Source organism: Chiloscyllium punctatum, chromosome 38 (genome assembly GCF_047496795.1).
Source record: "Chiloscyllium punctatum isolate Juve2018m chromosome 38, sChiPun1.3, whole genome shotgun sequence".
Taxonomy (NCBI): domain Eukaryota; kingdom Metazoa; phylum Chordata; class Chondrichthyes; order Orectolobiformes; family Hemiscylliidae; genus Chiloscyllium; species Chiloscyllium punctatum.
Genome location: NC_092776.1, coordinates 53,158,086 through 53,175,612, shown reverse-complemented (window position 1 = coordinate 53,175,612; position 17,527 = coordinate 53,158,086). Strand labels below are relative to the sequence as shown.

Below are 17,527 nucleotides of genomic sequence, written 5' to 3'. Positions count from 1 at the left end.
TGGATGCTGCCTGAACTGATGTGCTATTCTAGCACCACCAATCCTGATAAAAATTGGAGTACAGTCCAATCTGATGAATGAAGGACCTCTGTTTTATATACAAATTATCTCATGATGATGTTTTAATTTTCCCCATATGTTGACGTAATATTTTCCAGTTGACACATAGTTGAACCCGTTAAGTTGTTTATGCACCTTTCTGAAGTCACTGATTCATGATTATATCGAATGGTTTGTCCTATCTACATCATCTCTCTAGTGAAGGCTTAATGCGGTTGAATAAATAGATTTAGAAGTATGGTGAAATTGAAGCCAATTCTGAACTTTTAAATGCTGAACAATCAGCGATGGGGCAACTGGCTGTGAAATACAAGAAGATATGCACATTTAGTTTGAAATACATTTAATTCTTGAGACAGAAAGATATTTTCCTCTTACTGACAAAACTCGTTTCCTTGTGTCACCCCCTTCAGTACTACCAGAGAGTTTGATGAGCCCTTCAATGGGCAAAACTAGCTTTGTTTGTAGTCCTAATGTTCAGATATCAATTTTCAACAGACTTTTCCTTTTGTTTTCAGGTGTTTGGTTCATCTTGTCATGATCACGTGTTCTTAGAACTACGAAAATTCCTGCCTAAATTCCTTGGCACCTGGACACCAACTACTGCACCTAATGGTATCCTTTGCACTGAACTGTGATATTGTGTACAGTATGAACTGGTAACCTAACAATTCTTATCTTGATACTGACCTTCAGATCTAAAATTTTCTCCAGTCTGTCTCCTGTCTCCATTTATTCCTTCTCTGAACATACCTTGCCCATGAGATCCTGTGCCTGACTTATTGCTGTTAAGCTGCTGATTATGCAACACCGCTTCCTCATCCCAATGTTAGCTAACATCGTGAAGGGCTCTTCCTATTTTGATGTTGTCCCCTCTCCTTTAAGTCCACAATTGCCCATCCCCCTCTCAAATCAAAAACACTCCTTGACCACACTACTTTTGCAAATAAACATCCTAACTTTAACCTCCTTTTTTTCTCTCTCTCTCTCTCTCTCTCTCTCTCTCTCTCTCTCTCTCTGAAGTCCTTCAATGCACCTCCCACATCTGTTCCCACCTTCTCAGAACTCCTTGTGTGAATTTCTATAAACAGGTTTCTGGCCTGCCTCAGTACTGAAATAACTTTAATCAAAATCGCAATCAGCATCTTTTGTGACTGTGAGAAAGGTAAGCTTTCCTTCCTCATCTTTCTTGAACTCTCTGCAGCCTTCGACACCATCATGTTCCAGTTGTACACCTGAGTGAGACTGCTGTCTTCTGGTTCCATGCTGATCTATCTAAATGTAACCAGGGAATTACTTGCCATGTTTCCTCTAACCATTCCACTGCTTCCTTAAGGACCTGCCTTTGACCCACTTCTATTTCTTATTTACATGCTACCCTTTGACAGCTTCATTCAAAGATATGATGTTGGTTTTCACATATACTGTGACAACCCTCATCTCTACTACTTCACCACCGCCTCTCTATACTCCTCCACTGTTGTTAATTTATCAGCTAGCTTATCTGCCATCCAATAATAGGTGAATAGAAATTTTGTTTGACTAAATATTGGGAATGTTGAAGCCACTTTTTTTGATCTCCCCTCAGACTCTGCTCCCTAGCTACTGAATCTGTCCCTCTCCTTGGCAACAGTCTGAGTAAGTCAGTTTGTTCACAATCTTGGTGTCACGTTTGAACTTGAGGTTAACTTCTGACCACCTACTTCATCACCAAAACCATCTACCTAAACATCCCATTCTCATCCAGTAAACACTGTTCTCAACAGCTCATGTGTGACTAAAACAGTATTCATCCCTTTGTTCCCTCCAGCCTTGAGTATTGCACTTCTGGCTATTCTATACTCCAAACTTTAGATAATCAAACTCTCATGACCTTGCCGTTTCTTGCATGGAGTTGAGTTCCACTATTGTCCTTGTGCTCGCCAACATTGGCTCCCAGTCAGGCAACATCTTGATTTTAAAATACTCATCCTTGATTTCAGACTTCTCCATGACCTTTCCCCTTCCCAGCTCCTGTAATTTCCTCCATTCCTACAATCCCCTGAGTTATGTGTGCTGTTCTAATTCTGGCTTCTTGACTCTCCCTCATTTTACTTGCTTTGCTTAAGATTTACCAACCTATTGTTAGATTAGATTATTTTAGATTACTTAGTGTGGAAACAAGCCCTTCAGCCCAACAAGTCCACGCCGAAGCGCAACCCATCCAGACCCATTCTCCTACATTTACACCTGCCCCTAACACTACGGGCAATTTAGCATGGTTGTGTTCGTTAGTGCCATTCTTAGTGTTGCAATGCTTCTGTGAAGCATTAGGAAATTGTATTGTCCTGAGAAAAGGAATGCCACTAATCTCCTTGTATTCCCATTCCTTTAACAAACTATTTCATTGTTTGTGCTGACTGTACTTGTGGTTTTCATTCATTATAACACACTAAGTGAGTTGAGACACTCTCTACTTCCTTTGCAAACTGATTTTGTTTCCCTCCATCTGTTGCACAGGCAATTGTTTAGATAGATTATAGCTTTAAAACTTGCTTAGAGAGTGACCAGTTGGTTTAATTTTTAAAGTAACATGGCCCTTTTGTTTTTGTTGGAGTGCATGTCCTTCTAAAACTTAAGTCCAGTCGGCATAACGTTGAACTGAGTGACCGTGATGATTCTGATACCAATGCTAACAAAATATTAATCACACTTTTCATTGTGTTGGTGTAACCACATACTTGCACAGATTTAATCCTTCTGCGAACACATTCCAGACCCCTGCTTCCTAATGCTGCAGCAGCTAGTGCCATCTGTGAGCAACAGACAAAATATCCACTGACTGTTGATCAGTTCTGAGTAACCAGATGTAAGGAAAGAATGTATTTTTTCCCTCTGCCGCTGCCCTAGTATTAGCTAATCTTTCACAGACAAACAAAAATCTCAGCTCTTTGTGTGTGTGTTTGTGTCTGTCTATGTGTGTGTGTCCTTGCCCTTGTTTTAATAACCTTTCAGATTAATTGTGTTCCTGTATATTCTATCGCCATACCTGATACTTTGAAATCATTTTACTTTGTTTTGATCACTTTCTATCTAAATATGTTGCTGCCTTTTCTTTACTGTTTTGTTGATATTTCAACAAATCTTAGTTGAAAAACTGCATTCAAAGACATCTCGTTAATTTTTTTAATGGTTATTGACAGCAAACTATGTAAGAATACCTGGAAGTTTGGTCAATGAGTTTTGTTTGCAGGAATACTTAGAGGATGCAAAAGTGAGATTGAGAAGTGGAAGCAGTGAATCTAGAATGTAGGGCCCAAGCAACTAAAAGGATGGCCAGTGATGGCCAAGAGCTAGATTTAGGTTAATGTAGATATCTTGGGGATGTGGGGCTGGAGGAGATGACACAAGTAGAGAGGAGTTAGGCCATGGAGGAACTTGAGAACAAGAATGAGAATTTTTAAATCAAAACATTACCTGACCTGGAGCCAGACTAGGTGAGGTGATAGGTGAATATTATGTGAGTTAGACCAGGTGAAATGAGAGTGACTGCCTTTGCTGTCACCACAGTATTTGAGTAGAGCACCAAGAAGCCCTGGCAAGACTGAAGTCAGTGGGAATTGATGAGATGGATGTCGGGCTTTCTGCTGGTTGGATTCATACCTAGCACAAAGGAAAATGCCTGTGGTCGTTGGAGGTTAATTGTCTCTGCCACAGTATCCTGCAGCTGAGGTTACTCGGTAGGTATTTTCTAACATCCTGTTCCAAGAAGTTATTGTGCAACTATGGAAAACTGGGGCTTGAGCCTTGATCTTCTGGCTCAGAGGTAAGGACGTCACCACTGCATCACAAATACCTTCATGTTCCTCAAGGTAGAGCCTAGACCCAGCCACCTTCAGCTGTTTCAATAATCTTCTCTCCATCATCAATTCACAAGTGAGGATCTTCACTGATAATTGCACAATATTCAGCATCATTCGCAGCTCCTCAGATACTGAAGCACTCTGTCTAAATGTAACAAGACCTGGGCATCATTCAAGCTTGGGATGATTATTGACAAGTAACATTCACACCATTCAATTGCCAGGCAATGACCGTCCGTTCAACAGAAAATCTAAGTATTGCTCTCTGATGTTCAATGGAGTTACCATTGGTGAATCCCCCACTGTGATCACTATGGATTAATATGGACCAGAAACTGAACTAGCCATATAATTGCTTTGGTTACAATAGCAATTCAGAGGCTGGGAATTCTTGTGAGTAACTCTATCTCCTGTCTCCCCAAAACACCATTTCCAAGGTGGAGTCAGGAGTAAAATGCAGTACTGTTCACTTGCCTAGATGGGTGCAACTCGAGCAGCAAAGTTTGATGCCATCCAGGACACAACAAATTGATGGCTTGGCTCCCCATTCACCACCATCAACATTCACTTCCTTCACTGACATTGTGGTAGAAGTGTGTTTTAACTGCAAGATACACTGCAACTCACCAAGGCTGCTTTGACAGCAGCTTTTAAACTTAATGGTAACTGATGCATTGGGGCACCACCACATGCAACTTCCAGGCCACATACCATCCTGACTTGGAACTATGTTGTCATTCCTTCGGGTACTGTGTCAAAATCCTGGCATTCTATTCCTTACAGAACTGTGAATGTTCTTACACCACGTGGACCTAAGTGGTCATAGAGTCATTCAGCATGGAAACAGACCCTCTGGTCTAAGTCGTCTATGCCGACCAAGGTTCCCAAATTAAGCTAGTCCCACTTGCCCGTTTCCTTCTAAACCTTTTTTATTGATGTATGTATCCACCTGTGTTTTAAATGTTGTAACTGTACTCACATCTACCACTTCGTGTGGCAGTTACTCCACATGTGAAGCACCTTTCATGTGAAAAGGTTGCCCCTCAGGTCCCTTCTAAATCTTTCTTCACACACTTTAAAAAGTTGCCCCCTAGTCAGTCCCGACAACGTCATGGTAAATCTTTTCTGAACCCTCTCCAATTCAATACTATCCTTCATGCAGCAGGGCAACCAGAACAGTTCTTGTCGCGCTGTTGATGACTCCTCCATCATGGACTGAAGATTGAAAGTCAACTGATTTAAGAAGATAGCTCACCATCACCTCATTCCATGCCAATTAAGGCTGAGCAATAAATATTGGCTAAGCAGCTCCTACATTGCAGGAATTAACTTTTAAAAACAAAAGGATAGGGCAGCAGAGTTTTGGATGCTTTGAAATTCAGGTTGCCTTGAAGCTTATAGAGGATAGAATGTGAGAATGTATTAGAATAGTTAAATCTCGGGCTAACAGACATGATGGAGTGTTTGAGCCATAGGGAAATTGAATTGAGGATGAAGTCAGGTGCTACAGGTGGAATCAGGTGAGCTTGGTGATGACACAATGATTACGAGCCCATCTTCGAGACAGGCATACCGCCAAGATTGCTACAAATTGGTTTTAGTCACAAACACTTCTGAGCAGAGAGGTGAAAAGTCAACAACTTTCAGTCTTTCCAACAGTTAACTGGAGGAAGTTTCTCTTCTTTAACAATATAATTTAACAAAAGCTGAGGAGTTCAAGGGGATGCTGGTGAGATGAGTTTGTTAAACAAAACTTTGAGATGATGTTGCAAAGGGACAGTATGTACCTGATCAATAGGAGGGGTGCAAGGATAAATTCTTCAAGTCAGCACAGGCGTAGGAAAAGAAACCTTTGTAAGTGATGTGAAAAAATAGCTAAGCGTGGGACCCAGTAAGCAGCACTTAACAAAGATTGGGAGGGGAATTTCATTATTAGCTGTTTAATGTTGTGGAGTAGCAGGATCGTTTTCATGATCATAGGTAAAACATGGGGGGGTGGGGGGTGGGGGGGAGCGTTTAAACGGCATGTGTAAGGCAAGTTTTAAATGGGTGGTAGGTGCCTAGTAGGCTCTAGATAGGGGGAGGTGGTAGAAGCAGATGTGTTAGCAATGTTTAGGAGGCATTTAGACAGACACGTGAGCAGGCAGGCAATAGAGGAATACAGACCATGCAGAGGCAGGTGGGATTAGTTTAGAATGGAATCTTGATCAGCAAAGACATGATGGGCTGAAGGGCCTGTTCCTCTGCTGTATTGTTTTATGTTCTGTTACTCAAAGGGGCTGCTAACTAGCATGAAATTGTGATAAGTCAATGAGGCATTTGTTAGTCTGTTTACCCTTAAAGTAAGTAATCAAAATGAGGCCAAGAAAATGTTCAGTGGATTACTGCTGAGGATTTGCTCTTTAACCTCGAGTTCAGAGCTCTACCTTAAACTGGAAGATGTGACACGGAAGTTCAAGAAGCCGTGCATCATGGATGTCAAAATCGGGAAGAAAAGCTATGACCCTGATGCGTCAGCTGAGAAGATCCAGCAACAGATAAGCAAATATCCGCTGATGGAAGAAATTGGTTTCTTAGTACTTGGCATGCGGGTAAGATAAATTTTACCACAAGTCCAAGAGGTGTACGTTTGACTGTGCTTGGGTTTTAACAGTTGTTCCATAAAGGTAAAATGTCAGGTTTCAAAAGCTGGTTGGGTTCCCAATGAAGTCATTACTTTTCAGACGATGCATGTAATTTTCAGTTATAAACAGCAGATGTGAACTTTAAAGGGCATCTTGTGTCCAGTTGTGTAACTAAATTAAGGAAATGCGTAAGATTCCCACATTGTCAATTGTGTGGTCTTTGTGATTAACTTGCAGCAGTTAGGCAGAAGATCCGATAGAATTTGCTCATGTACTTTAATTGATTCTTTGACCACACACAATTTAAAGATGCTGCAGTAATTTGATGTTGAAAGCAGCCTGAGCGTAAGAACTTTGCAGCACCAATAGCTGATATCCTTGTTGATATTCATAAATTTGAGTGCTGTCTGCCCAATCATTCACTCCTGACAGTGTGCAGCTGACTTTCCTAGCTGGAAACTGGATAAATAAAGCTGCCAGTTGGTGGCAAAGATTGTCTGCTTTGTTTTAATTCTCAAATTAATTGCCCAGCAATAGCTCCTTTATTAAAAACAAGAACCAATTATTCCTGCTTTGAAATAAATCATCAAAAGATATGATCTACATTATTAATGTTAATGTTGCACAGAAGATTTTACAGTTTTAAAAACTGGAATGGAAGTCATTACTCGTTCTTTCAGGTCTATTAACCGCTCCCTAAAAAGTATGTGCATTTTTGGTAGATAATGATTTGTTAAATGTGTTCATGCCTTTGATTTCACTTGCCTGGGATGTCCCCATGTCACCACTTAAATCCAGGCAATTTCCTGTTTGTTTTCTTGTGTTCGTTAGCCCACTCCTTGGTAGGTTGTTATTGCTATTTCCTTGCAACATTAAAGTAGGAACAGGCTATTCAGCCCTTGTACATCTTGCAATTAGCCACCCTCTAAAAGAATAGTGAAACATAATTCTGCCTTAAATTAATATTCCTTGATAGTTTGCAGAAATCTGGTAGATGCAGTGCTGAAAATTTGTTAACCCTTTGGAGAGTGGGTCCTAGATTTCTATTGCCCTTTGTGATAAAATATTTCCAGATTTCCTACGTGGCTTGGCTCTAGTTTTAATTGTTTACTTCACCAGAGGAAATGATTTCTCTGTGAGTATCAGTGGAATCTGTTGTGTTGAACACTTTTTTTTTCAATATGGAAGCTTCCAACCTGAATTTTGTCGCAGGACGTGGTTGATGTCAGGGTGGCTGCAGCGGTGAGCGTAGTCCTTTGTAAAGATATTCAGAACAAATCAGGGCCTCTGTACAGTCAACCTCCACTGCTACAGCCTTGGTAGAAATCCCTAATGCACTTGTGAAGAGACATGAGAAATGCTGCACTTTACTGAGGAATACTTTAATTACCTTAAAGTCAGCAAGTGAGGAGGTTTCAGTGATTTGTATTTGTTAACTAACAAACGTATTCGCTATTGTCCCTCAATCTTGTATATTTAATGGAACACAAACCACGTCAATCCATCTTGGCCTCCCAGGTTAGGTTTTTTAATTGATGTATAATTCAAGTAAATTTACACTGTACCTCCTCTAAGACCATTATACCCTACATAAGGTACAGGTTTCAAAGCCAAGTAGTACGCCAAATAAGGATCTGTCCAAGCCTGTTTATAATTTACACATTTATTTTTCACTTTTGTATTCCAACTCTCTTGAAGTAAAGGCTCTCTTTCCATTAGCTGTTCAGTTTACGTTTTGGAAATGTGCACTAGCTTTTAGCAATTTGTGAAGATGAGCACCCAAATCTCTCTACTCCCCCATAGTTCCTGTTCCCTTACGTTCAGGAAATATTCTGATTTGTATATGATTAATATCCAATGTCTTTGGCAGATGGAATGAAGTGCTGGTTTTAATACTTGGAATATACAGTTTTGTGAAATATGTCTGCACACTAATAATTGCATTGTATCCATTTTTATTGGAGTGTCAAGATTTTAGTTTGTCATAATCAGGGATTCAGAAGATACAATCAAAGCAGCGATGTAACTAATATGCTTTGTCCTCTATCTTGTCATATACAGTACGTTCCATTTAGTGTTCTGGAATGATTGTTTTCCTTCTGGGCAGGAGTATAGTTTGCTGGTTTGTATTTGAAAATACTTACAAAGTTTTTATCTACCTAAAGAGTTGCTGCAAAACAGCTTTGGTAAAACTTTGGTAACCTGGTAAGAACTACAACTTCTGTCACCGTTAGGCCGGTCTGCCATTGTTCTGGTAAAATGGAATGGATTGACTGACTTTGTTCTCCAGGTTTTAAGGAAAAATGAAGGATTTCTAGTGGAAAATGTTGAATTCCTGGGGTTTTCCATGTTTTATTTTTAATGGGTCTATTACCCATAATGTTACACACTGGTGCATTTGACTTGTGAAATCCCAACTGTTACAGTTCCAGCCCGAGTGATGTTAGTCTGGATGGGATGCTGTTCAGAGTCATAGAGATGAACAGAACGGAAGCAAATCCTTTGATCCAACTCGTCCATGCTGACCAGATATCCCAACCCAATCTAGTCCCACTTGCCAGCATTTGGCCCATATCCCTCCAAACCCTTCCTATTCATATACCCATCCAGATGCCTTTTAAATGTCACAATTGTACTAGCCTCCACTATTTCCTCTGGCAGCTCGTTCCATACACATACCACCCTTTGCGTGAAAAAGTTGCCCCTTAGATCTCTTTTTTATCTTTCCCCTCTCACCCTCAACCTCAGCCCTCTCGTTTTGGACTCCCCCTACCCTGGGGAATAGACTTTGTCTATTTATCCTCTCCATGCCCCTCATGAGTTCATAAACCTCTATAAGGTCAGCCCACAGCCTCCGACACTCCAGGGAAAACCGGCACAGCCTATTCAGCTTCTCCCTATAGCTCAAATCCTTCAACCCTGGTAACATCCTTGTAAATCTTTTCTGAACCCTTTCAAGTTTCACAATATCTTTCCGATAGGAAAGAGACCAGAATTGCATGCAGTAATCCAACAGTGGCCTAACCAATGTCCTGTATAGCCGCAACATAACCTCCCAATTCCTGTACCCAATAAAGGAAAGCATACCAAATGCCGCCTTCACTATCCTATCTACTTGCGACTCCACTTTTAAGGAGCTATGAACCTGTGCTCCAAGATCTCTTTGTTCAGCAACACTCCCTAGGACCTTACCGTTAAGTGTACGAGTCCTCCTCAGATTTGCTTTCCCAAAATGCAGCACCTCACATTTATCTAAATTAAACTCCATCTGCCACTTCTCAGCCCCTTGGCCCATCTGATCAAGATCCTGTTGTAATCTGAGGTAACCTTCTTCACTGGTCACTATACCTCCAATTTTGGTGTCATTTGCAAGCTTAGAAACTGTATGTCCTATGTTCGCATTCAAATCATTTATATAAATGATGAAACATTTATATAAATGATGGACCTTGTGGCACTCCACTGGTCACAGGCCTCCAGTCTGAAAAGCAACCCTCCACCACCACCCTTTGAGCCAGTTCTGTATCCAAATGGCTAGTTTTCCCTGTATTCCATGAGGTCTAACCTTGCTAATCAATCTCTTATGGGGAACATTATTGAACGCCTTACTGAAGTCCATATAGATCACATCTACTGCTCTGCCCTTATCAATTCTCTTTGTTACTTCTTCAAAAAACTCAATCAAATTTGTGAGACATGATTTCCTATGCACAAAGCCATGTTGACTATCCCTAATCAGTCCATGCCTTTCCAAATACATGAACGTCCTGTCCCTCAGGATTCCCTCCAAAACTTGCCTACCACCGACATCAGGCTCACTGGTCTGTAGTTCTCTGGCTTGTCCTTACCACCCTTCTTAAACTGTGGTACCACGTTACCCAACCTTCAGTCTTCCGGCACCTCACCTGTGACTTATCGATGATACAAATATCTCAACAAGAGGCCCAGCAATCACTTCCCTAGCTTCCCACAGAGTTCTCGGATACACCTGATCAGGTCCTGGGGATTTATCAACTTTTATGTGTTTCAAGACATTTAGCACTTCCTTCTCCATAATATGGGCATTTTTCAAGATTGTCACCATCGCTTTCCTGACATTCTATATCTTTCATGTCTTTTTCCACAGTAAATACTGATACAAAATACTCGTTTAGTATCTCCCCCATCTCCTGTGACTCTACAGCAGTGTCAGTGCAGACTTAGTGGGCTGAAAGGCCTCTTTCCGTCTTGTAGGAATTCAACTCTATGAATTGCAAGGCTGGCTGGTCCTCCTGATTTTTTTTTCCCAATGGATTTAATATGTGCAAAAGCCAATAGAGTTTCATTTCATAATTGCTCACCAAGGTTTCTGTGTCTTTTACTAGTTTGGAAATTGACTCCCTTTGAAAAGACTGAGTCGCTGTTGTAATTTGCTGTGGCTATCTCATATATGACGAAAGTTGGCTTTGGAGCACAGGTTCTGATAGTGGCAATTGAGGCAAAGCCCTAATCATAAACAATGTTAGTTGCAAAGATCATAAAGTATCTGTTGTTGGCACCAATAAATAGCTGACTGTTTAAATGCTACAGCTTTGAACACATGTTTTGTAATGTCTTGCACAGAATGGCTGCAGTTGCACCAAAGATCTTTTCCTGCTGCTTTTATTAATTTTCAGTTTGAGTATGGGAGGAGGAGAATAGAGGAAGGAGAGCTGAGCAATCTTTGAAAGAGATCATCAATCCAGCAGTCTGTCAGGACTTCTTACAAAAGGAAAACTTGGGGCCGAGTACTCAGTGTCCAAAGTACTGTCACCACCCTATTTCCTTGTTTTCAGCAAACAATCCAGTCACGGTTAGGGGTGATCCTGACTTGAGTATGACAGCATTGTTATACTTCACTGTTGTGGATCTTGTTTTATTATGGAAGGGGATGCACCATGCTGGCCCTTCAAGGTGCCACCTGGATTCTTTACAGGCTGTTCCAAATTGAAGTACCATGGCATAGGCTCCACCTGAGGACTGGAAATCACCTTGTTACTATGAAATTAAATGTCCTACAGTATTGAAGTTGGGACACCGTCTAACTGGTATCAAGTCGCAATATTCCTTTTAACAGTAAGGGATTGATTAATACTTTGTGTCAAAAGGTGCTTCCTGGTTTGTCTTATTCCATTAAGCAGCAAACAAGAAATTCCAATCACTTGTAAACTAAATAATTTAAAATATTCAGTATAGATATTTTTAATCACCCAGTTCACTCGTACTATGACATACGTCTAGAGCAGGTGGGTCTTGAACCTGGACCTTCTCACCCAGACTTGGGAAAGGACTAACCTGTGGAGTAATTCTATTAGATATTCACAGCTCTTCATATTTTAAGGTCTGTTGGACCAGTAGAAATCCAAAGATTTCTTTTTCTCTATTTCTGCAAATCTCTAATGGAAAGTAACAATTCATCAATAATGCTGGCATTGAAAGTGCTCGTCTTTCTTTGAATGAAAGGAGCTGCAAGCACCAACTGTAGTTAATGAAATATAAATTCTTCCCACCATGGCTTTGATAGAGTGGGTTGGAGTTTGCTGATGGTTAACAGAGGAGTGAGGAAAGATGTGATGTGAAGAATGATTGTGTTTTCCTTTTTTTAAAAAAAACACTAAAACTAGAATGCTCAGATTGTAAGTAATAATGAACTTGTTTGTAATTTCCCACAAAATCTTTGTTTTCATTTCTTTGAGGAAGTAATGGACATTCTTGTATTGCAGGCCTTGCTGATAGCAAAAGTAAAAGCTGGTCATGCTTACCAGACTTGGCTGTTGTCTGTGTTGCAATTCACAACATCACCATTAGAGGGCATGACTATTTTTTTGAACTGACATTATCTTGCATGTTGTCAGGGAACTACTGTGGCCACTTGAGCCTTTGCTTCCTTATGTTGAATGCTGCCATTGATAATTAGATGAGAAGCAGGCACTCTGTTCAGAATTTCCATTCTAGTCACTGAAGACAACACCCATGTTAAAGTTTGCTTTCCAGCTGCCTGTGACCATCATGGTTTATTCATTGGTAGGGGAACAGAAATCTGAGATGATAAGATGTTCAGAGTTACAAATCCGGTTTGCTGTTTACAGTATCTCACAGCTGTTGTGATGTAGAGGCCACTCGGTCCATTATGCCTGTACTGCCACCTCGAATGAGCATCATGACTTGGTGCCATTCTCCTACCTTTCCACTGTAACCCTGCCTGTGGTTTCTATTCAAATAATTATCTCGTGCCTCTGTTAAAAGCTTCAGTTGACCCTGCCTTCACACTTCATGACAGTCCAAATTGGCTGTGATTTTTTTTTCACAGTACATTTGCTTCTTTTGGAAATTACTTCAAATTCATGCCTTCTCATTCTTGATCCATTTGAGTGTATTTATCTATATGCTGTTTTCACTTAAAGGAATTTTAACGCTTTATTGAAGAGTTCATTTTTCTCTTGCTCATATTCTTACTTCTGCTTCAGACTTCATGAGGCATATATTGTTCCTTGAGCAGAAATACTTTTCAACTGTGTTAACTTTTTGAGCTAGTGTGTTTGATTAGCATGTCATGAGGAGCACCATGGCTGAGTCAGCCTTGCTCTTGCCCAATGCCCAGTCTGTCAACCCCAGCAGGAGTTGCATCAGAATAATGAGTGGGAATCTCAGCCTTTCCACTCGATTCTTGACATCGACAATAAACCAGTTACTAGGTCGGGCAATGAGCCAAATACTGTGTCCCTTATTCTGGCCTGACTAAGAAGAGCTGTCAAATGCAGACAGGCTAACTGAACCTGGAGTGCAACTGGCTTTTGGTGCTGATGGGAGAGCATTATGCATTAGACCATTTCTGGAATCTGGAAGAAAATGCTTGCTTATTGAGTAAAATGGTAACAGGTTTACTTCTGACTTGACTTCCAGTTGCGAAATGCAAAGGATGGCAATTGAGTTGTTGAAATTAAGTACAAAATTCCATCTAATCAATAAATCAATTACTTTCGAATAGCACAACAAATAGTTTTGCAATAAATGTTTGAGCAGCCTTTGTTTGCCAAGTTGGATGGTATTATCACGGACCACTAAGATTCTGCTGCATACTGCATATCATCTACGATACAAAGTGAGTTTAAATCTCAGTATATTGCATGTGAAAATTACATTCCTTTTGGCCTTTGGAATAATCAGCTCTGAAAAAAATCAATAATTTCCCTGGCAGTACCTTGTTCTCATCGATAGCTGTTGACAGCCAAGATGAGTGATGTCACTGCCAAGATTTGAACATTTATTGGTCATTGTAAACTGATGACTTAGTGATTAATAGGTGACTGTTTTTAAGAGCCAGTTCAAATAGAGGTATACTCATTTGCAGTCCCCTTTTTTAAATCCTGTTTACGATTTGCTGTATCAACCCAGAATTATGGGCACTTGAGATTAGAATTCTTTAGCATTAATGTACAATAAAAGCATGAAACTGCAGGTTAGAAAATTGGAATCAAGGTTTTAGATTAGATTGCTTACAGTGTGGAAACAGGCCCTTCGGCCCAACAAGCCCACATCGACCCTCCGAAGAGCAACCCACCCAGACCCATTCCCCTACATTTACCCCTTCACCTAACACTATGGACAATTTAGCATGGCCAATTCACCTAATCTGCACATTTTTGGACTGTGGGAGGAAACTGGAGGGTTTGTGTAGGGAGAGTAGATGTCTGACCGTTAGATACAAAGAGGTGCACAGGCCCTAGTTGCCTCTTTTTAGGCCTAAACTAACATTGCAGGTAGGTATTACCTTTAGAATGGTGTGTTGGACATCTGCAAACAGGAAAGACATTGCTACTTCAATGGTTTATTGAAAATCTCCCATTCAGATAGCAGACAGGTGAATTTGGTTAATGTATTTATTTGGTTTGCACGGCTAATGCATATCTTATATTTCTTAGGCAAAGTATTTTTAAAACCATGCTGAACAACCTTGGTTTTAAAGCCTATTTTCTAAGAATAAATAAAGTATTGCAGGTACTGGAGATCTGAATTAAAAACGACGTGTTGGAGATATTTAGGTCTCTCTGTGGAGAGAGAAACCAAGCTAATATTTTGAATCCAATATCAATCTTCTTTGGAAATCAAAGCTTTCTGGACTTGAAATGTTAATTCTATTTCTCTCGACAGATGCTGTCAGAACTGCCGAGTTTCTCTGACACCTTTGTTCAGAACCTCTTCAATTTTCTGTGGCTCATAAGAATTTGTTAATCAACTAAGGTATTCTGAAAGGTTAATGGTGAAGTGAAATTTTACATGTGACAAAACTCTATCTTTTCAGTATTTAATTTGAATAATTTGGAATTTACTTTATTCCCTGCTGGTTCAACCTTGAACCTACCTCGAAGGCTAGTGTGATTTACTTAGTGCCAGTTGTTCTCCAATAGCTCACGCAGGTGAGCAGTGTTCCTGCATCTGCCTTGATGGAGTTGGCAGACTTTTTCCACTGGAAGGGTCTGCATTGGTATCATTTTGGAAAGCAATCAGATGCTGTGACCCTGGCTAATATTCCCCTTCTTAAATTTGGACATTTAAGCTAATTCCAACATTTTTACCCAGCCTCTAATCTAATTGTATGAAGATACAATCTGGGACAGTCTGGTCTCTGTGGCTTATTGGCTTGAATATAAATTCCATTTGAGAACTCAGCTGATGAGTTAAGAAAGAAAAAGGAGCAAGGAAAGTGTGCAAGACTTTCTTCCTTAGTCCTGTTGGTTAAAACTTCATCCTTTTTAAAAAAAAACCTTGCTTAATTGCTTAACAAATAAATTATTTTTGAAGCAATTAAACTTCTGAAGCTTAGAGCATATAAACTTTGTTGCATCAGACTTTCAACAGTTGCTTGTTTAGGTTGTTTACTGAAGCTTACTGGCAGATTCCTGGATAAAATATGAAAGGCTGTTATAGGTAACAAATTGACAGTTAGTCTGCTTCATCCTTCTCTAGGTTGCATCTTCCTATCGATAAAGGCAGTAAAGGAAAGTATTGTAATAAACGCTAAAATGCATTTCAGACCAATAAATGTCAGGTAGGTTAAGATTGCCATATATCCAATTATGCAAATCCAAAATGCCACTTCACATGAACACCAGAAGATGCGTCACTTGGCATGTATAGTTTGTGTTTAGCAATGAATGTTACATAAGGTTCAGTCTGTGCTCTCACAAGGCTTCAAATGCGCCTGACCACAATACCTATCTCACAGCTATACCACCCTTTATGGAATGCCTTTCACACAAAGTAAGATGTCACGACTTTGCTCTGGCTACGTTTTTAGACTTTTAATGGAAAAGTCCTCTTGCAAACTTTTTTTTAGTTTGTGCTGATATATTTGTATCGACATTAAGGGTTAAATATATATGGAGGTAGATCTTAATGGAATTATAGTGATTTCTGCTTGCTTCAGTGTATTGAGGCTGCCAATGTGCAAATTATAGTTTGGAATTACTAAATATCTAGTGCTTATAAAATGCAATACCTGACTTGTAATTTTCTCAAAAGGTTATTTGTAACCTGTCTGAAGACATTTTAATCAATGTTTATTTTAATAAGTCAATCGTATAAAATGTTTAGAGCATATTTTTAGCTAAGTTTTGAAGTAATTCTGTTAAATTATTACCTTATTGACCTGATCTCTGTTTGCTGAAGCCATGATCTGACTTTCGTGTAATGTCACAATAATCTGTTTATTTTTGTAATGATTCATAAAGCTTTAGGAGCATCCCAGTGATTACTTTAATAAAAGTAAGCTTTTGAAAAATGACCATCGTGAATCCTCCTCTTAGTAAAGGTCAGCAACAAGCTTGCAACTCCAAAGGTCTGTTCACACAAAGACTGATATGAAATTCATTTATGTAAATTAGATTACTTTCCTAAATAGACTGCCAGTCGAAGGAAGAGCTATTTTTGCACTATTTCTGCTCCATGTAGACAAGATCTTTTCAGAATTGATAGCTGATCAAGATTGATCCATTTGCAAGATGTTGACGTGCATGAAAATTTTGGAAGCTACTTCTTCCATTTTGATTTGTCTCCAAGCTTCTGTCAATGATTTTGTCCAAGAGCAGAACCCTGAGTTTCAGAAATGCTGTGTAGCGATTTGTATGCACAGCAAATATTGCCTTTGAATTCACAAATCACTTCAGGCAGTAGACGTTTTTGCAGACCAAAACTGACAGATAAAGCATTATATCAATAATAATTCCAACCAATTTATAAAACGTAAATTTTGCTGACTCAACTTTTAAAGGAATCTTAAAAATTTACATTTTGCTCATTCCTATTATGGTCGATAAGCTAAACCTCCCTTTGAGATTTGGAACCTGTGACCATTGAATTCCATGTGGCTCTCTGCAATGATTTATTGTTTTATGCTTTTCTGTCCACTTCTAATCTAATGTAATTCCCTTCAGGTACCTTTGGTTTTGCTGACTTTTGTGAAACATTTTTGTGCATAGAATGATCAGTTTGAACCAATGACTTGCTTCTCAAGGGAAAAGTTGTTTTTGAAGTTGTTGGAATATTTAATCAGTGCATCAATAATTAGCATACAGGCTACTGCAGATTTTGAAGTGATTTTTTGTTTACTCAGTTATGGAATGTGGATCTCGCTGGCTAGTACAACATTTTGTTTATATGAGCCGTTGCTGGGTAGGCCAGCATTTATTATTCATCATGATTGCCCTTGAGAAAGTATTAGGGGGAGCTGCACTTTGACCTGCTGGAATCCATGTGGTAGAGATATGCCCACAGTGTTAGTAGGAAGGAAATTCTAGGATTTTACTTTAGGGCCATCAAAGAACAACAGTACAGTTTCAAGTCAGAATGGTGATTGTCTTGGAGGGGGCTTTGCAGGTGGTGGTGATTCTGTGCATCTGCTATCTTTCTTTTACATGGTGGAGGTTGTGTATTTGGGCAGTGCTGTCCAAGGAGCCTTGGTGAGTTACTGCTGTGCATTTAGTA

At 39.7% G+C, this 17,527-nt stretch overlaps 1 protein-coding gene across 1 annotated transcript in view; it reads left to right on the top strand.

The window, feature by feature from the left end:
* The window catches only part of ipmkb (inositol polyphosphate multikinase b), a 109,142-nt gene that overhangs the window by 55,008 nt on the left and 36,607 nt on the right, over window positions 1–17,527 (top strand). The window contains exons 3-4 of the mRNA XM_072557868.1: window positions 579–675; window positions 6,321–6,493. Coding sequence (XP_072413969.1) covers window positions 579–675; window positions 6,321–6,493 — 270 coding nt within the window. The remainder of the gene's footprint in view (window positions 1–578; window positions 676–6,320; window positions 6,494–17,527) is intronic.